The sequence below is a fragment of the Corvus kubaryi genome, unplaced genomic scaffold (assembly GCF_017639235.1).
Source record: "Corvus kubaryi isolate FWS band 111438036 unplaced genomic scaffold, C.kubaryi_AGA036_p1.0 37236, whole genome shotgun sequence".
NCBI lineage: Eukaryota > Metazoa > Chordata > Aves > Passeriformes > Corvidae > Corvus > Corvus kubaryi.
Window position 1 is genome coordinate 1,932,855 of NW_024581067.1, and position 21,721 is coordinate 1,954,575.

Sequence of the window (21,721 nt, forward strand, 5' to 3'; positions counted from 1 at the left end):
GGGAGTCACTAGAGCTGTGGCAGTCATTTGTAGCTCTGCTGCCATCAGAGCCCAGGTCTGGATGAATCTCAGGATCCGTTTTCCCTTCGCTGCAGAGCTGTGGTTGTTGAGCTGTGCGGTGCAGTGAGGCTGCCATCGCTTCTCCTGATGCAGCCTGAAGTTTCCGTGTTCTTTGGAAAAACCACAGGGCTGTTTTTCAAGTGTGCTAACAACTTGACACATTCCACATGTTAAAAAAAGTTGACCTGGAAAAACAATCAGTGATGCTGTATGAATACATTGTATTTACAGTAAGCACGCTCACTCAGAGCAGCACTGGGTCACTTGTTAGCTCACTGGGCGCTTGGCCAAATATTAAAAATGTTGACATTAAGTAATTTTGGGGGCTTAATAATGTTTTAATTGATGACTATTTAAACACCTCTGGTCAGATTGACCTACATGGCTAGCTGAACAATTCTGGTAGAGGTAATAGATTTGACACGCTCAGTACATTGTGGAAGGCAGTGGGGCACATCTCAAACTTGTGATAAGCCTTTATTTCTGAAGACAAGGAGCAAACAAATGCACAATACTAAATATTGTCCTTTCTGTTTGTTTTCCAGATTAGCACTGTACGTATATGAGTATCTGCTCCATGTAGGAGCACAGAAATCAGCCCAGACATTTTTATCAGAGGTGAGTTTTCTTATATGACTTCCAAGGGCCTGCAAGTGAAATAAATATGATTTGGTCTAGAATAACAGCAGTGAGAACCTGGGGTATCAGTTCACGTCAATCAGTAGTTCCTCATCCTCTGGAACCCAGTTTACCATGTCATTTTACATGACTTTGTGTAACTGTTTTTGCTGTGGTTTGTTATCCCCATTCTACACTGGGGAAGATTAATCTATTTTCTCTAATAAGTGGGCATGTTGGAGAACACTTCAGTGGTACTCTTTTTTGATGACCTTTTAACTTACTATTGATATCTCCAATTGTGAATGATGGGCCCTTCTAAATGTATTTTACATCCCACTGTCATACACTCTTGGTTCTCCTTCTCTGAAGCACTGCTGATCTGGCTGTGCTCTCACCATGCTTTTAACCACTTCACTTCTTTTCATCTGTTGAATCAATGATGGCTACAACCACTTAGGTCCTGCGTTTTAAAACACTTTCAACTGCTAATGGAATTTTTACCTTTACACAGTGGCTTATTTTTTTTTAAGAGTCTTTTCAAAGACTTCATATGCATCTTTTGAAAGCTGAAATAAATTATGTCTCCTTGGCATTTTACTTTTGTCCTGGGATACAAATGTATGCTGAACATATTGAAGTCTTCTGGGTTTATTATTGTTTTTAGTCTTTCACAAGAATATATAAGATGATAATGATGATATTATTATCATCATAAATATGATATAATAATGATATAATGATGATATGATCATGATATAATAATAATAATAGCAATGTAGAAGTAGTAATAATAGGAATAGTGAGCAGAAGTTGGGAAAAAATAGGCAAGATACTGTCTTATGAAAATTTGCTGCTTTAGCTGATCCTCCTCCAAAAGCTAATAAAATTATTATGCTGGTGATGACATTTTGGAGATGGAAGAGGAACAAATGAAAACCCAGAGTGTTGTTTGTTATGTTTACACAAAACTGACAAAGCAGATTTAAGGGAAAAGGGTAGAATTGTAGTAGGATCAGTTTATGTTTATAGTAAAGCATGTTTTTGACAATTGTTATATCTCTGTGGTAAAGGAATGGAAAGATAAGAGATAAAATAATGTAGAGTATCATCTTAGCTTTCCCCAAACAGCTGTCATTTGTAAATAACGCATTGTACAAGGTAAATTCTGCTCACTTTATTTATATGATGTATTTGCAAAATGAGCAGTTGGCAGAAGCATAGCTGGTACGACGTGTGGATTTCCAGAAAACATTAAATACAGTGTCTTGAAACTCACCTTTTAAAACTAATTCAGTCTTGAGTTACAGAGAAGTTCTCAGATGTGAACAATGAAACATAAGGATATATCAAATCTTCCAAATTAAGACTTACACTCATCAAGAGGTGGTCAGTAGGGTCAGGGACAATTAGCAGTGCATAGAGTGGGTATGAGGTACAAGCTGTGAGTTTATTTCCCTCTGTAATTAGCAGTGCAGAGGGGTAAATGTGCTGACAATTCTTGTGAATGGTTCTTTGGGCTGGAGGCTCTCTCAGTTTGGGTGGGTTTCATTTAAAAGTTAAACGGTTCAGAGCAACTCTCAAGCCCCAACACTCAGCTTTAAAGAAGAGCACACAGATTATCTGAGCTGTAGGGCAGCCAGTGATGTCTGAAGGTTAAGAGCCCTCTCTCACAAATCTGCCAGGGACTGTGGCTCAGAGGAATGGAACCAAATTAAAGGAAAATACAAGTCGGATATCCATGAATCCACTGTGATACTCTATAACTTAGGGATGGTTGTCCTGAGCATCCCTGTGTTTCTGTTGTGCTTTGTGTCTAGTTTGATTTTTGTACACTTCCCTTGAAGAGCTGATCCTTATCCCATGTATTCTCTGTCCTGGGAGTCAGATTCCAGCCTTGGAGGGCTAATTCCTGGCTGAACGAGGTTAGTGGGCATTTCCCAGTTAGTCCATCCCTGGCTATGAGCTTAACCTGTACAGTTGACAATGAAGCTTTTTTTTTTTTTCTATAATGAATAATTCTTGATAAGTCTCATTTATCAGACAGACTATATCTGCCATGTGAAGCACAAGTAAGGATACTCTGAAAAAACAAAACAAAAACACTTGAAAAGAGCCCCAAACTTCCACATTCCCTTCAGTCTCCTCCAAATCAGTTTCTCAAGATGAAATATGTCCCAGGACTCACAAAATACCTGAATTGGGTAATTTCTTCACCAGGCCCTGCTTTGAAGAAAACAAAACACTGCTTAGACATAATGTGGGTGTTCTACACAGACAAAATTTTTACTCTTAAGCAAATGATTTTTCTGCTTCAGGAATCCCTTTCTCATTCTAGTTGTACATTGCATCTCTTCATTATGTTATTTTGAACCTTTTCAGAGGTACTGTGTGTTCCTGATTATTAATGCAAGTCTTTCCAAGACATTCCCAGGGCACAGGAGGAGTAGCTGTGCCTCAGAGAAGTGTATTTGAAGAGTGTGTAATACCTTTGTAGTAGCTTTGGCATTCAAATGCTCAGTACTTTTTTCTGCCAGCACTTAAGCAGGAATTTTGTAAAATATGGTTTTTTTGTATTAACAAATGTGAGGGATGTTGGTTCATTCTGCCAGCTTTACCAACTAAAGTGATAGTGGCTCAAGGTTATATTTTATAAACAATTTAAAACAGCACAATTATTTTTGAATTGTTGTGTTCATATAATATATCAAAATTGCATTAGGTTTCTTCATGTTTGAGATTTTCTGTGTGGATTTTCATGTAAGTGCAAACAACATTTTTAGGTGTATGTGGTACATATTCTTTTGCTATAGACAAAACTTGTATGTGTTTAAATTTCTTAAGAATTGTATGTGGAAATCAAGTTGGAGTTGAGAATCTTAAGTCTCGTTGAAAAATGCCAGCTTTAGGAGGGTCCCTGGCAGTATGAACACTATATCTACCTTTAATATTAAGCTTTTATGTACTTTTACATATATGTATATGGATCTATCTCTTTAAATTCCTTTCATATTAAGGCTGCTAAAGCATTTAATTAAAATAACCCTGTCCTTGTCTACCATTACTTCTGTCTCTAGAGAAGGTTTGTGCTTTTAACAACTCCTTTTTTAACAGAGTTGGACAGGAAATGATACTGTTTGTCATAACTGGAGGAGTTTGGAGCACACACAATGCCTTTGATCCACCAAGTTCTAACGTGGAACATTCTTCTGGACAGTGTTGTGTGGGCTTTATTATAGCCCAAACTATTTAATTTTGAAGTTAAGGATAAGCTAATGACTGGCATTGAAAAGGTGGTTGTGTTAGTATAGTTAAAGTACAACATTTTGGGGAGTTTTGCAGAGAGACAGACTCTGTTGCTGTGATTGGTGTTGTCTGATGGGTTCCCTGATCAACAACAAAAGTTTGAATTCGGGGGTTGAGAGTTCTTAAACTGCATTTCCTTTGAAAGCAGCATCAAACTAACCAAGTTTCCTTGGTGGGAAGGAAGTCCCAGCCAGTACAGGTATTGAGGAGAGCTTGCCAGCACAGGAAACCAAGCCAGAGTAGCTGTACATCTTGCCCAAGTGGTGGGAGACTGAGTTATGGCAGTGGTGCTGCCTTGCTTTTGCCTCATTACCTCTCACTGAAGCACTCCTTGAGGATTATAAAACGCTGCTGGCCGTGGCTGCGGGGGGAAGAGTGCCACCTGCTGAATCTACAGCATCAGTCCTGTGCAAATGGGAAAAGATTTCAGGGTTTAAGGGTACTTTATAATCACTTTTTTAATCATGCATTTTTGACCTTAAAATAATACACAATGTGTTCAGAATTAAAAGAAAACAAGGAATAAAATTCTAAAATATGCTTCCCTAGTGCAAGAAGAACTAATTTTAAGTATCAGCTATATTAGTAAGTGTAAAAAAGTAAGTAAATAGGGCATTCAAATTGATGCCCGTAAAGTGTTTCATAACCATGAAATCTTCTCTTCCTCATCTTTTCTCCATCTGAATTATGTAATGCTTTTTAGTCACAATGATCACGAGAATGTACACCTCTGTTTTTATCATTTTGTTTTAGATAAGATGGGAAAAAAACATCACACTGGGGGAGCCCCCAGGATTCTTGCATTCCTGGTGGTGGTAAGTACCGGTTTTCTTTTCCTCTGATTTTTTTAGAATATGTCTGGCCGTTTCCAGCTGCTGGAGACAAGAAATTCAGGTGAACAGTGTAAAAAGAATGAGAGGGTGAGGATAAAGAGGCATTCTCTTGTTAAGGAATGAAATAAAAGAAAATTAGATACAGGAAAAGATACAGATCTTGGATACAGGAAAAAAAAAAGTGCATAGGGCATTCATAAGAAAGAAGATGGCCTGGATTTCCTTCTTCACCATCTTCCTGCACATTTTGCAGTTACGGGATCATTCTGCATATCATAAATGCATTTGGAAAGAAAACTCAGTAAATACAGAGACTCCGTAGATGTGAGCTTGCTTAGTCTGCAGTCCATAGCTGTGTGTGCAGAATTCCCCAGGGGAGAAGAGTGCTTGTAGGCACTGCTGTGTAGCCATGGTATTTATTCATTATTTTAATATATCTGACAAGCCTGTGTTTGAAGGAATGCAGAAGTGCAGACAATATGCCCAGCTGTCAGGAGCACAAGAATTCACAAGTTTTGAAACCGTCCCATTTGAACCAAAGTGATTTGCACAGCTGCATGGGAAGTGGGGTATCCTTCTTTGACCATTCTTGCACAGCTTTTGCTGTGTGATGGAAGCCTGGCAAGACTGTGTCCCTTTAATGTCTGCATTATCCTTAATTTTGACTGTCTGCAGCAGAGTGCTCAAACTGTCCATAAATCGCTATTATGGTGCTGGATTAAGTTACAAAGGATTAAGTCTAAACCAGTAAAAAACCACTATGAAACTCCAACAAATTTTATTATCAATTTTATTATTAAGTCATTCTAGCATACACACAGTTTAATTCCAGAAACCCTGTGGTAGAACTGATTGGTGTATAACTCTAGTTGAAGGAGTTTGTGGGGGAGGACCAATGGGGTTACGTACCATAATACCCTTCCTTTCACTCTTTATGACCTAAGAACATGCCCATCCATTTTTCTGTGCTTGCCCAGGCACCAGATCCGCAGGGAACTTTGGTTTGAGCACAGGACTGGACATTTTTCTGCAAAGGCTGTGGCTACCCCATCCCTGGAGGTGTTCAAGGCCAGGTTGGACAGGGTTCGGAGTAACCTGGGATGGTGGAAGGTGGTGGGGACTGGATGGGCTCTAAAGTCCTTCCAACCCAAACTATTCTGTGATTCCATGAACCTTGACCATGGAAGGACTCCCAGTTTTCTCTCCAGTTTCTTTCCTTTCCATATTATTACAAATTCATTCCTTCCCATGCGTTGTGGAAGTCATTTGAGCAGTTGCCAGAGGGATAAGGTTAAGCACAGTAATACACGTTATATTCTTATATATTAGACTATACTGCAGTGGTATTAAAGGAGTAGAGCACTGCTTGCCTCAGAGATCAGATGGCAGGACTTGGTTCCTCACAGATGATTTACAAAGCTAAATTCTTGCTTAGGGGTGAGTGTTCCCATCCTTTGGAGGAGAAGTGATGTTTCTGTATAGGAACATCCACATGGGGTGTGTGTACACCATAAAATCTGCATGAGCATCACAGTGACACTCTCATCATCCCTGTAACCTCTTCCCTTGCAGTGTGTTTTGGGATCTCTACTGTGCGGCTCCAGAAAGACGAGAAACATGTGAACACTCAAGTGAAGCAAAAGCCTTTCATGACTATGTAAGTTTCGTGTGTCTTTACCATGGCTTCATTAATTGCATGTATAAATGTCATAGAGAAGTATTTCTGCACTGCAGTGGCTCAAAAACACAGGTTTGGTCATATGTAACTCTCAGTTTTCTGAGGTTACCTTAGAATTAGGAGTTCCTAATTCTTTAACTGCCAGCACAATATGGGTGACTCCTGGAAGCTCAGAGATCAACGTGCTGTCCCATGTGTTAATGCAGAAAAAAAGAGTGTCCTTCTGTCCCCCATGCCATTGACACATGAGGCTGGTCACAAAGGCACAGGACAGATGGATGTGACCTGTCCAAATATCTGTGCTCTGTCAGTGCTAAAGAAAAGGCTCTTCTGTAGATGGAATTGATCCCTGGCTTCTGTCAGGACCCCCCTGGCTGAAACTGGGGTGGGTCATATATTTTTGTATCCTGAAGTAAGTATTTTTCATCCTAATAAACAACCAGACATCGTAGAATAAGTTAAGTGCAACATCAGCTGGTCCAAGAGAACAGGAGGGATAAAGAGCAGAAGTTTCATGACAGTTTTGCTGCCTTTAGTTCAAAACACAACAGGGAGGGTCTTGAGTGAGAGTAATTCTCACAGTACAACTGTGAAACCTCTTTCTTTGAGTCTTTTCCAGGTCTGTCTCACAAGTAGTGTCTAGTTACTGCCAAAAAATATTTCTACGGATAAAATTGAAATTAGACTGCCCTGAGTGTCTTACAAACACAGATTGAGAACAACAGAAATGATTCAGCAAAGTGACCATTTTCCATTTTCTGTTGTCAAAATCTGGTAATGGCTTGGCATCCTACAACATGTGAGCTAATGGTGTTCTTGCCTTGTTTGCAGTAAACAACACCTTAGACTGTAAATGTACCATCAGCACAGTCAGAGCTGTTCAGCATCTTTCACCAATGTCTCTTTAACACCCTGTAGTGGTGGTTAAATTGTGAAGGGTGACGGGTTAAGGAGCTTGGACAATGTTGCACAGTCATGTCCAGGCTGTGCTGACCACTAAACATAATTAATAAAAGAAATAATTATCCGAGAGAGGAATAAAGTTTAAGGACATTTTGTACCCACATAGTTGTTAAGGTCAGCCAACTTAGTAAGGCACATTCCTCAAATTAAAAATGAAGTATCTCTTGCAAGTGTAATAGCTGTGGTCATTTTGGCCTAATCTGCTTTAAATATAAAATTGTTGGAAGAATAGAACACTTAGCTATTAGTATTAGCTACTTAGTATTTTGAATCCTTGTTATTAGAGGAAGGTGTAATTCCCCACTGAAGGAGTAGCAATTTTACAAGAATAGTGTAAGACCGTGAGGAATGACATTAGAGATTTAAATGTGGGGAGATCCAAAGCACAACAGTTGACTTCAGTGGGGGACATTGTGTTCTCAAAATAAAGTGTGTGTAACAAAAGCCAAAAATTAAAAAAATGTAAATATTGTTGTGAAACAAAATTGTAAAACAAAACGATCAGCAAGAGGAAATTTTCAGTGAAAAAGTATTTGGAGTCTAGTAGGAGTCCACAAACCTTTAAGCTCAGAAGAGTTTAACTGATCAATAAGTCTAAATTTAGAGGTATACTAAGAATCTGAGTAGGTGAATCAAAGTATTTAGAAACACCCCTTAGCATTTCTAATTTCTACAGGTCTTGGAATATTACATGGCCTTATTGCTCAGTTCTGTCTTCATTTGTGATGTGCATTGTCATAATTCAAGGAAAGTGAGAAAATGTGAGTTCTGTGTGTCCTACAGTTCTGTGATTGAACGTTTAAGTTACTGTATAAAGTTGTGTTTGATGAAGGAAAAATAAAATCATGGTATGATTCTATTTTCACATCAAGACAGGATGAATGCTTATTTTAGAAACAATTTGATTTACTTTAGAAATTAATTCACCTGGTGTTTGTAAAACCCATTCTCTCAATATTTTAAGGTGGCAGGATTTTTTTTTTTTTTTTTTTTGTTTTTGTCACAGTTGGGATAAACTCATTTAATCCCTCACAAGACTCACAATGCTCCTTGTCATCACATGAATTTTGCTTAGGACAGTCTTCATCATAGTTTTTGTGTCTGGTATTTTAAGGGAGCGTTGTAAGCTCATGTCAAAGAACAAGAAAGTGGTTATGGGATACAGCCAAGCAGATTTCACAGCAGAGGAAGATGAACATGAATTAAGTGAGATCCTGATCCATATAGTGTCTTACCATTGACTGTGGAGGGGTCAAAATCCCACCATCAGTGGGGACCGTCAGAAGCTGCTGCTGGATTCTGGCTCCTGCCAAGGCTGAGGGGGCTGGTAAATCAAAACTCTGCTGCCACATTGCAGGTCAAGTAGTAGAGCATTTGTAGCTGTGCTGTCATATCTGAAAACTGTTATTGTAAGTACAAAACAGCACAGAAGGCTTGTTTATTAATTCATACGAGCAATTCAGAATTTTTTATGAGGCATGTGTTCCACTTGACCTAAGAAAAACCATTCCTGCTGAAGGGGCACATGGTCTGGCTGCTGCAGACATGGCAGCTGTAGCTGAGTGGGCTGTGTTTGGAGAGGAAATAATCTTGTCTTTGCTTTTGTGGAGAGAGAAAGGCTTAGGAATGCTTGATGGAGGAAGAAAGCACTTGCAGATGATTTAATGATTTGGAAATGTTGCTGCCTCACTCGACATAGCTGCGAGTCAGGCAGGAACACACAGGTTGACTCATAAAATGAATACACAGAAAGACTGAGTTTCTTTAAGTTTACTTATAAGTTTTACATTATCTTAACTGCAATTGTGAGGGTAATGCTGTTTGATTTCTCCCCCCCTCCCAGCATTTTGCTTGCAGCACTACAATGTTCATCTTACTAAAAACCCACTAAATAGAAAAGCAAAGACTTATTCTGGCTTTATAAAGACTTTCCATGCTCATCATGAGTTTAAGTATTTGCAGCTCCTTCATATTTAAAATGGATTGTGTGTTTATTTTCTGTCAAGATTTGCCACTGGATATGTTTTCTTCTGAGTGAACAAGGTTCTGAACTCATTATGTACATTTATATCATTTTTTTAGGCTTGAAAAGATGCATGTCATGAACATTCACGTGTTGGATCAGGGAGATAGGTCCTGGCCTGGAAGTTTTGAGATATATGATGTAGAATTGGAAATTGTTTCAGGTGACTGAGGAAAGAAAACTGTTGCTTGCTCATCCAGCCTGTTAATAATGCAGGCATTCCAGTAGGAGTAGCTTCATTTGAAGCAGAAAAATCCCTGTGATTCTTTTCCGGGTACCCGTTACTTTACTTTTCCTGCAGGAAAACTTCTCTGTGCTTTAAAGTCTTGTGAGAAATCATGTACATGGATGGTCTGAGGCAAAATTCAGTCTTCAGTGTAGAATGATTTGTGTTTCTCTTAACTAGAGATCTCTTCACCTCTCTAGTTAAGAGCTCATTCTTCCATGTTTTGAGATCTTCTGCTGAGAGAAGCAAGTTCCAACATGCATCTCTTTCCACTTCTTTCCAAGGTGAAAACTGGGTCAAAAAGGGAAATAAAAACTGGATTTTTAGCAGCACCACTACTTCTGATGGCCACAAATGACCATCCTGCTCGTCCTCAGGCCTGGCCATTCATCCCCATCTCTGGGTCTGAAGGGGTGGTACCTGAAAAGTCCTTCCTTACAAGATGATTTCTATACATAGTGGTTAAGATATTTTTACTGTCCAGAAATTCCTGTGCTCCTTTTATTCTCATGTTCCTGGCACTGGAAGTTTTACTGTGTGGTGCTGGTGTAAAGAAGGGATTTATTATTTCTCACATGTAGCTGTATTAAAATATTGATTATTTCCCAGGTAACTTTTGGTTAGTTCTTCTCCCCAGCTTTTTGAAAGATCACTTCTGTTATGGGCAAAGGTCTCTGGTTTGTGTTTGTGTCTCCCAGAATTCCAGGTAATGTACAGGGTAACAAACCAGAGACATTCCTCGCCCCAGAGACTGAGCAGCCTCATGAGTTGGTACCACATCCCCCCTGCCCTGTTGGCACAGTTCAATGCTGAGCTCTGTGACACAGCTTAGGTCATGTGAGGGTTGTAGAGTGTACCAAAGACGATGCTGCCATCAGTTTTGTCCAGATTATTCCTTTTAAAGGTCATAACTCTGGAAATCAAATTTTCCTAGAGGTTAATGAGCAGCGTGTTTGGACATTTGAGATGGCTGATCAATCTCTGTGCATCTGTCTTCAGAAAAGTTTGGTCTCTGCATTTAGGAGGAGGAGAAATTACCATCTCCTTCTCTGAACCCATCTCCCTCCAGTAGAACTAAGAGACACTTGCACACCCTAAATGCCCCAAGCCCCCTTAATTAATCATTATCAGTACTCAGTATTTGAGGAGTTATGAATATTTTTATGTCCATTTTGGACTAAAGATTACCATGAAAAGCCTGTGAGACTGTTCTCGCACAAGGACTTTTTTGGTTTTGGTTTCGTTAAACTGCTGTCCTCTTTCTCTGCCTTGTGTATCAGGGATGGAGGAACTTGTCTTCATTCTTGATTGCCTGACCCATCTCTTGCTACTGTGACCTTCTGCAGGCAGCCTAGCTAGAGCAGCTTTTGCTTCTAGGTTTATTGCTGGAAATGGAATTCTCGGTCTGGTTTCTGTGCAGAATGCATGTTCAACATTCCCTTCAGTCTCCTTCTCCAAATCAGTTCCTCAAGATTAAATATGTCCCAGGACCCACAAAAGACCTGAACTGGGTAATTTCCAGCTGTCAGTTTCTGTGGAGAATGCATGTTAAACAACTTCTGCTTAAAACAGAAATTAAGGAAAAAAAGCTCCCCATCATTCGCATCCTCCCATGGAAGGGCAAAAGATGACAAGGTGTCCTGCTTTGCTCCAGGGCTTTTGTACCAGAGGCAATGCTGCAGATCTGAGTTACCTGTTCATTCCTTACCCGAGTTCTTTGTGACCTGAGGGTCACAAAGTGCTGGAAGACCCTTTACATGTTTACTGGTCATCACTAAGTCAGTGATTTCACCTTCAAAATATGTTCTTCAGGCAATTGATTTGTTTACTCTGTAGATAGTTCCTGTGTCCAGGTAGAGAATAGGTTATTTCTTAAAAGTAGAAGAAATTTATTAAGTGGCTGTAGCATTCTTTTTGTAGTTAATAGGGAAGTGAAAAGCATTTCCTCTCATAGATTCATTGTTAAAATTGTATTCTTTCCTTTTGTAAATAGCATTCATATTTAATTTTGAATGAAGTGCCTTTCTTTACTGCTCTTTTCATTCTGTGGAGATCATGTCTCACACTGCTCAGATATGTCTGCAGTAAAATGTGTTCTTAGATATGGAAGCCAGAAGAAAACCAAGGAATTTGCATTTGCCTTGAAATTCCATATCTGAACACATTAAGTAAATCCATATGGCTAAAGATTGCACTACAATAAACAATTAACAAACCGTATTTTGTGCAGAACACTGGTGTAATATCACAAGGTGATACATCCTTGACTTTCTCATGTGTGCCGCCAAAAATGCCATGAATGTGAAAAACTGGATAAATGTTTAGGATTCTTGTCCTTGGTCTAGGAGCTGTTTTGTCTGCATGAACAGGCCAGTGCTCACTGGGAGGTTTGGAGAGGACAGGGTGGGTCACCACCCGAGGATCTTACATAGAATTTACACAGGGGAGCTGAGCTTCTTCAGTCTCTCAGCTCTAATTTTATTGCTCAGTAGCTGTTCTTTAATGCAATTGTGTGGAAATGATTAGTTAAAAGCATGCTCCAGCTCCCAAGTCTGCAAACAGCACTGTCTGGTCTCATGTATTTACAGGTGAAAATCAGAATATTGCACTGTATCTCCAGGAGTATGAAACTCTTTTTGGTTGCTCATCAGGAATTTCTTGAAGTTGAGAAATTGGTACTTCCCTTGGATTGCAGAGACTCCTTTTGCAGAGAAATCAGGATTAATTTCCTGTTTCCTGCTAAGAAATCCCCCAGCTGAATTCTCGTTCTCACATTTTCATGAAGAGGGAAGCTGTGCTTGTTCTGCTCATACCATCCTCCTTCATCATTCCTTTCCACAAATTAGTAGAAAATATAATGCTTGGATTTGAACTGCTGTGTGTCACAAATGTTAATTGTAAGCTCTGATACAGAGATGTGTTGTTTCTTACAGCCAACATAATTTTTCTCTTTATAGAGGTAATTTCCCAGGTAATTCTGTGCTTTGCTTCTCTTTTAATGTGAGAACTCACCCACTCGTTTCAGAGAGAACAATAAGCATTTCCTCCCCAAAATTTCAATGGCTCTTCTTTGAGTGAATATTTAATTTTCTTAGAGTTTAGAAGTAAAATGGTTAATTAGTTTGAGCTCAGTGGAAGCCTCAGACAGGATAAGGAACCACCATTTCCCCAAAGGTAATTTAGCTCCTCTTTCATGGTTCCTAGAGGGAGGCACTGGACACATTTCTTTATTTTGCCTCTTTTCTAACAACCATTTTAGCTTCACTTTCATTGAAAACAATGGGAGATAACAGCCATTTTAATGAGGGGAGGCTTTTGGGAACATTCTGTTCGAAAAATAGTATTTATTTAGAGTGGAGCACTAAAAGGATTTATATACACTGTATGCAGAACCGTGCCAAATTTATGAAATGGGATAAAATTTGGTTTTCTTTTGCTTGGAGGAAAGGAGGAGGATGTGAAGGCTCAGAAAGTTAAGGGAGAAGTGAGTGGTTGAAGAGATAATGTGGAATTCACAGGATGAGGCAGAGGCTGAAAGACAAAGGGGAGTGGCTGGAATGCTCAGGCTGCTTCACAGGCTTCTGGAGTAGCTTAGTTTTTTTAAAAACACTGGTAAAATCTGGTTGTAAAGGTTTGGGTTTGTTTTTTTTTTTAATGTTGATAGACAGACTGTTACCTTACTAGATACTTTAGTTCATGATAGGTGTCTCCATTGATTAATTTCTCTGAGTTCTGAAGCCAGGGGCTGGCTTTATAATTAAAATAAAGCTGAGGTGCTTCTGCTCTGAAGTTGTGACATGTGTCATCACCTGGAAGAAGGCTCCACAGGAAATTTCTGACCAGCTCAATGGAAGTCCCAGGGTACTGCAGTTTCTTTTCCTGTGTGGTTGTCCTGATGTACAACTGTTAACTTCAGACATTTCTCAGAGTAATGTTGTTAAATGTATCCTGTGTAAAATGTCTTGCAATTGAATGAACTCTGCTCATTCAAATTTTAATTTTTTCATTTGCTCTAATGGATTATTTATGCTACCATAGTGAAAGCTGTATTACAGTTTAAATTTTAAACTTTATCATTTGGAGTGAACTTAAAATCAAGGTTTCAATGGAGAGAGGATATTTTTTCTTTTACAAATGGAAGCACTTATACATATACACACTTCATGGGGTGTGTTTAATAATCTAATAATTCAGTATACAGAAGTGTAAACCTCCTGGATTTTAGACACTGCCTCAAAAGTTGTAGCAGCTTTGTTTATTTTGAATTTATTTCACCTTTAAGAGTGAGAAGATAAAGCCTACCATGAGTTTAAGCAGCATTGAAAAATGCCCTGTTTCTAAATGTTTGGTTTAGTAGCTGTATTTAAAAACATTTTATTTGTCACTGCTGACATGCAGATCGTCCTTACTCATGGCGTAGTGCACACAATATGTTCTTACTGCACTCCAGAACGTTACCAAAGGAGGTCAAGTTGTAGCTTAGTAACACTGGGAATGTTAAATGGACTAACTCTGAATTTAGAGCTGGAGATTTTCTGGCATTAATATTTAACACTGATTGTACATAATGCCTTACATCAATAGAGCGCTGCACAAACATTTGATCAATAGGGAGCAAGTGCTGGGTTAAGCCTTGCCAGGGCCTACTTCCTCCGTGTGCTCTTCCTCCCGATGGTTCATTTTCCATGCCAGGGTCCCTCCTGATGTTTATGATGCCCCTGGTTCAGGTGTTTGCACCGAGCAGTCCCACTTCAGCTGTGAGATGGCTCTGGGCTGAGGACGAGGGCATTTTGTGGCTCTGCAGAGCTGCGCCTCTGGCGTGTGGCCGTGCCTTTGTCTGCACCAGGTTAAGCACAGCTGCACTGATGGGAAGCATCTTCCTTTTTCTGTTTGCCTAGGCTGGAGACACTTTGCCTAAATGCAATCTTCTTTAGCTTCATGAAAAGCAAAAGTGAAAGTGAGAGTCTTACTTCTGCACAATATGCCAAACACAGATTTTGTTATCAGCTCGACTGCTCTGTTAATACGTCTAAGTGACTCATTTCAGACTTGCTTAGCACATTTCTGGAAAATCCAAGGACTTACAACTTCCATCTGCTCTCTAATATGATGAAAGATGAATCCTGAAGATCATAAATTACAGGAGACATGCGGCTCTTAATAAGAACAGCTGAACAACAAATGCCTTATGAGAGGTGGTGAAAAGTGAAGTAATGAGGAGGAAAGGCTGGGAGGCCTCTGGAGAGAACATGGATATCCATGGCTGACTAGAACTGTCACATCCAAACACCACGCTAAATATGAGATGCACATTGCGAAACACGAGTCACAGGGAGCAGATAATGGTCTTTTTTGAATTTTCTGCAGAATTAAGGCCTAGGTGTTACAGACCATTGTGTTTACATGGGTCCTTGGGCCTGCACAGGATGTGGTGCTTGGGAAGAAACGTGCAGATCTGCAGATTGGGATACATTTAGAGGGAAGCTTGGAAATCTTGTTTCTTATTTTGAGACCTCTGCATTCCAAGCATGATAACCATTGACAACAGTAAACCTGGAGTGTATATAGATAGAGAAAATACAACATTTCATCTCAATTTTCTCCCCTCTAGAGAAAAATGGAGGTTGTGGCATAATGAAGGAGAATAAAAAATATTAAACTTGACTTAAGGTGAAAGTCTGCGCTGCACTTCGTCCTTGTGGGCTGTTTTATTGTGACCTCTCCTTAACTTAAGTGTACCTCTCCAAAGTGCTGTCACAGCAACATCCACAGACTGGATTTACGCCACTTAGGGAGGATACCTGTAACAAAATTCAGATGCAGCAGTCTGTAACCCATCAGAGGCTCATTTACCCAAGAAAGTAGTTCTGTGCATAATTTACACCAGAAGAGATACATGACCTGTCTGGTTTTCTGTGACATAGGAAGTGGAAGACAAAGTTCTTCATAACGTATGTAATAAATATGTTCTGAGACATAAAGGATCTGGAAAACATTTTCCAGTTCTGCTTTCAGATCTGATTTCCATACTGCAAACCTAAATTTTAGTCTGAAATGTACTAAGTTCTTAAGTAGTAGATAATTAAGGGAATAATTTAACCCCTGAGGTGAGTTTTAATGTCTTTTCTGTTCCAAAAGAGTGGAAGAAAAATGCACAGACTGTGCATATGCATAGTTGAGTATGACACTTCACTTAATAAATCAGTTTTACATGAGTAGGATTTCAGTGAGATTTGTAAAAGCAGGCAGTGAATCCCCATGGAGCATGACCCCGTTGGCTTGATCCCAGCTCTGCACAGATGTTGGGATGTGCATGGACAGGTCCGACAGCAGGATCAGGGACTCTGGCCCTCGTCTGGCAAACAATTTCATGGTCGAGTAGCATTTTATGTGTGAATACTCTGATTAGAGTCACACGTTTGCAGTAGCAGGGTCACAGAAAACACTACAAATGCAGTGGGTCATTCCTGTTTACTGTTCAGTTTTAGAGTTATTTCTCTGTACTGAAACTATTTATTTAATCTGGGTTTATTTCTATGTATTTGAGGCAAAGAGACTCTTTCCCAGTTTCCTCTATTGTGAAGAAAATACCAATTTTTCTTATTTACAAGGACAAAGGTGTTAAAGAGTGGTTGCTGGACAACCCTTAGATATCCCTGCAGAAAGCTTTTACTCCATCCTATCATTTAATTTATAATATTTCATTTTATTTTCCCTGTATTTTCATAGTTTTGTGTTATTCTGTGTACACAAGGTGATTTGTGACTCCCCCTGCCAATTGCTTTATTTTTCTTGCTCCATTTGCTTCCCTCCCATTGCTGTTTGAAGAACACATGTTGGATTTCCTCCTAATAGGAAAAAAATGTAGCTCCTTGACATCCTTGCTATCTTATCCTGGTAATGTGCAGAATTTCTTCTTCCTGGAACAAGATGGGTATTGTTATTTATTGTTGCAGCATTATAGTTTGTGGAGGGTTTTGTTGAAGCTCCTGTTCCCTAAATCATGTTTCTTAAACTGTACAAGGAACTGAGCTTTCATTATTAAAAAAAAAAAAAAAAAAAAATCTTTTTTAGCTTGATTATTTAGAAAACATGACTTGAGTGAATGGTGGAAAATAATTAGGTACCAAAAGAAAGAAATTTCCTCAGTAAAGCTGACATTGCTTCTATTCAGCTTCCTTAATTCCACATTACTACAAGAAAATGGTACTGAAGGCTAAGGTATCCAAGAGGGTGATTGCAGAAGAGGGTTTTTAATAGGTTTTTAATGGTCTACCCTGTTACCAGATGCCATTTCACCCCACAGGGGTAGTTCTAGAACATTTACCATTAATAAATCTACTTTGTTGACACTAAAACACACAAACACGTGTAACTTTCCATTTTTGTGCAATATGGGTAATAAGTTTATAAAGGGTAATCTGTAGTGTAAGATTCTTTTTAAAACCTATTTTTGGTTGCTTTAAGTTTTCTTAAATTTCAGCAGTTGTAGCTGAGTTGTCTGTCCAAGATATCCCTCCACGACATGTCTCTGTGATGCTGCTGTGGCATTCAGGCACCTCTTGAGCTACCTGGGGGTTTTATGGAGGTGGGGTTTTGTATTAAATACCTGTGTTTAGCTGTGTTGTGTTTAATTCCCATGTAGACACACAGATTTTGTTGTGCAGAACCTTCACATCCTTCCAGAGGAGTTTCTTTGACCCCACCTCAGTCTTTGCAGCATTTGTGAGTGACAATTTTTTGGCTGGTGTGTGTTTCTGGGTTAGAAAGCCCTCAATGAACAGTGTATTATTCACTTTTGAGCAGCCTGTGACTTTAAAACAAAAAAAAGAGAGAACAAATTATCACGTCAGTACGTTTATTTTCTGCTTTCTTCTTAATTTTCCCACTGCCCAGATGCAAAACAGTGATGATTTGTTCATAGTGTCAGCTGGAAATGGCCCAGTTAACACTATTAACATCCAGCGTAGGTTTGAAAGGTGGTAAAACCTCTGGGTTTGTTCTGTGCCTTAAAAATATTTTTAAAGAGAGCAAGAGCTGAAACAGGTAGTAATTTGTGTTCTGATGATTCTGACATCATGAATTAAATCTCAGCTATGTCTAAATTTTAGCTACCAGTTCATGTTAATAGAAGTACTGTGTTTGTTTTATTTTCTTCTTTTATTTTTTTAACATAAAAATGTGGAGTCTGCAGCAGCTGTTCCTGACATGAGATGAACTCCAGAGGTTCTCCAGCTGCCATAAATCAGACTGACTGTTCAAGAGGCTCAGTTTAGGGTATTTATCTGTAGTAATAATCTCTTTTCTTAACAAAGAGGTTGGGGTTTTTTTGTACAGGCCTGATACTAGATAAGCCAAACTCTGTAAACCAGTCACATAAAATAGGTGGTATATCCTGGTTTTGTCAGGAACTTCTTAGTTTAGAAAAGTTACAGTAAAACTCAGTAATTCAAATTAGATTGGTCACAGTTTTCAGAATTCACCAAAGGTTGAGGTCAACAGAAATACTGCAAGAATACACATGCATTTACATACTAGATTTATTGGTGACTAGAAGCCACCTTAGAAAATGCATTCCAGCCTGGAAAATGCTGCAGCTGTTGAGATATTGCCTGGTAGCAGAAACTGAATTATTGTTTGTGGTGGTGCAAGCAGTTCTGCACAACCATTGCCTAAACAGGAGAAGAATTCTGTAAGAATTGTCTTTTTTTGGTAGTAATTTCTGTGTTGCACTTTTGCTGGGTAGGCAAACCATGGAGGTGTTGGAGCTGCAGAAGTAGAATTGTCCATTTGTGTCTTGTGGACAACACATTCCCTTGAACATTTTAACTCTTGTGCCATTGCTTGGTGCTTTACTTCACCCTGGGCTTTCTAATCCTTATTTAATTGTCTCTTAATTTTTTTTTGGAGGTCATGGTGGTGACATTTGGTTCCTCTGGTTGTCTTCAGGGAAACTTCAGATGCCCCAAAACACAAAATACTGTTGGAGTTGTTAATCCTAAAGTGTGATTTCCGTGGAAATAAAAAGGCTTAGCAAACCCTTACTGGTGCTGATTCAGAAATCACATTATATGGGGGTAGGAGTAGTGCTGAAATACTTGGTATTCTAGACTCCGTGTGAATTATTGTAATTCACAGTGCTGGTCGTGAAAGAGAGAGAAGTTCAGTACAAAAAGAACAAACAGTGACGGGACGAAGTTTTTAAAGTGCCACTGCTAATTTGTCTTGTTTTCCAGGGACCAACCTATAGTAAATTAAACTTGGAAATTTTCAAATGTATTTATTTTTAATATTTATTTATAAAGAGCTAAAAATATGAGAGGTTCTTACAAGTTCTTTACATGACACAGAAGATGTATCCTAGAGCCTCCTCAAGTTTTCCTCCTAAATTTATCTGAAATTCGAGTGCTTCTTGCATTTGAGGGTATTTCCTTAGTATGAAAGAGAAGAAGGTTTTGAGCCTACTGCTCTTGGTAGTGCTGTGGCTCATGAACTCTGATAAGCATTTGGCTGCTCCAATAAAAGGCATTTCCATATTGGTTAATTGCTTTTGCACAAATTGCCAGCATTGAGCTGTAATTCTGTTTTAAATAACGGGCACAGGTTATGGGAGTTGCTTTTGGTTGCCTCTTCCCCAATTCCCATGAACTACTGAAGCATCATGACTTCCTCTACAGATCAGGGAAAATCATTATTTAAACTACTATTTTAAAATTAATTATTATTTTAAAATTTATTATTTTGATTTATTTAAACTTAAATAATATTCACACAGATGAGGTAACCACTCTAAACACCCATGTCGGTGTTTGCCTGTGGTAAATAAGCCAAGGCACAGATTCTTCTTTTACCTGTGTTTTCCTTGCATAACTCACCATTCTAGACCTGTGCTTTATGTCCCTTTGTTTGAGAGCTCAGTCCTGACTTCTCTGAAGCTGCTTTAAGGTAAGTTAGTTGATGTTTTTATTTTATCCCATCATACAGTTTAGTGATGTAACAAACCACTTGTATCTTTATAAAAACTGTTAAGAAAGTCTCAAGTATTGCTTTTAAGCATGCTGAAATGTCAGACTTCAAACTGGCTATCAGCCTTGACAAAATACACACATTTTCTCCTCCTTTTCTCAACCCACTGTCACCATTGTAGTGGTGATCCTCCACTCTTCAGTGATTTTGCTTTTAAAATATATGTTTCTCCTTTTTTTTTCCTTACCAGCATGAATTCCTGACAAGCCAAGGCCTCTGCTTTAATTTTTAATCCCAGCCTGACAGACATTCAGATTCACTCCCTGTAACTACACTAGAATCAAATATTATTGCAGATGTTTGATGAACCATAGAATTGGTTCAAGTCTCGTTTCCAGTTACTTGGTTTCTAAATGTTCTCTTTGGGGACCCAAGCAGTGCTGTCAATATTCTTTGTTCCAGTTGCTCAGCAGTTTGCAGCTTGATATTGTCAAGGGGTTTTTGTACTGAGGCAGCTGCTGAAGTCAAAACTTGTTATGGAATGGAAGAAATTTAGAAATGGGTCCCATATCCAGTGTCTGACTGTGGAAAAGGTTTTTATTTTAATTTCTGTGCTAGGTATTGACTGAAACCAACCAATATTGCTTGTATCTGCGGTCTTCTTGGTAGCTTTTTAATTAAGCAGCACCCCCCAAAATTAACCAGTTCATTATTATATCCAGGAAGTTAAATCTGCTGCCTAAAGTAGCTGACATTCTTTTCTGTATTTCAGTTTTTCCAGTGGGGTTTTCTTTCCCTTTTATTTCTGAAGATATGCAATCAGCACATGCTGTGTCACTATAGTACTTTTATTTTTGTAGATGCAAAGTGAAATGCTGAACTGTGTTGAGTAATTCATGTGCTGTGGTACTTTTGTACTGTGTGCTGGAACCAAGCTTTCATTTGCTGATTAGTATAAAACCCCTTTTTTCTTATTAAGTTGCACTGTGTCTGTACATGGCCCTCAAACACTGCTCCCAGCACGAAGTCTAATACATAAAAATTTGTAAATTCATTGCTCTCCAGAAAAATCTGATTTCCTGTACTATAGCAAAATTCTTGAGAATTTCAGGAGGATTGGGGAAAAAACAAGGACCTAAATTGCCAGTGCCTGATATGTAAGTCTGCTGCTTCATTGCCACTATATTGGAGATTAGGAGAGTGTGTTGCAAGGTTGTTCAGGACTTGGAGTATTTAGAAAAACCTGCAGTTTAAACTCCCAGAATAATTTATCAAGACCCAAGATAGTATTTTCCACAGGATAATGTATAGTTCCCCTCTCAAAAAATCAGTGTTGCTGCACCTGAGGTTGCATTTTCCAGGTGATTATTGAAAAAGTAATTTTTAGAGGTAGTTTTAGGGAACCTTTTCCTAATTTTTTTTTTATTTATTATTTTTTTGCCCCCGATACAGATAGCATTGATTGCTGGATTGCACTGCAGTGAAACTGGAATTATGTCTGCAAGATATACAAACATGCATATAAACATATCTGATGAATGCAGGCATTACAATCCATATGTCTCACAGCAGAACTGTCCCTAATTCCAGTTTTCAATTGGTGAAATAATGTCAGGCCCACCTGTATCTTTCAGCAGCACTGGTGTTGAAAGCAATCCCTTGTTCCAGAATTTGGTTTATATTGCTACTCCTCACAGAGTCTGAAGGAGGAGGAGGAGGGTATTTAAGCCTGTAACTGTGTGGTGGATGGGAACAGGAACTGCTTGAATGTTGACCTGCTGAAATGTGAAACTGAAGATGGAAAATTCACTGTTGAGAGCTTGTGGTAGTGAGTGTGGGATCAAAACCATTTCTAGATCAAGGTGGCTCAGACATTCAGGAATAGCTCGTGAGCCTCCAGCTCTGCATGTTTATACCACTGAGAAACTGGGATTTCCCCAGATCAAAGGGGAGGTTTTCTGGAGATAATTGATATTTTAAGGTAATTAACATTGTGGTTATCTGCTAGCATACCCATCATTTGCTTCCCCCCACCCTGCACTGTCTTG

The 21,721-nt window shown here is 38.9% G+C and overlaps 1 protein-coding gene across 1 annotated transcript in view; it reads left to right on the top strand.

The window, feature by feature from the left end:
• Positions 1 to 549: 549 nt before the first annotated feature.
• SSBP2 (single stranded DNA binding protein 2) overlaps positions 550 to 21,721 on the top strand; it is a 103,429-nt gene continuing 82,257 nt past the window's right edge. Inside the window, exons 1-3 of the mRNA XM_042023066.1 lie at positions 550 to 678; positions 4,738 to 4,799; positions 6,390 to 6,474. Of these exons, the coding sequence (XP_041879000.1) occupies positions 565 to 678; positions 4,738 to 4,799; positions 6,390 to 6,474 (261 nt within the window). The 5' untranslated portion in view covers positions 550 to 564. The remainder of the gene's footprint in view (positions 679 to 4,737; positions 4,800 to 6,389; positions 6,475 to 21,721) is intronic.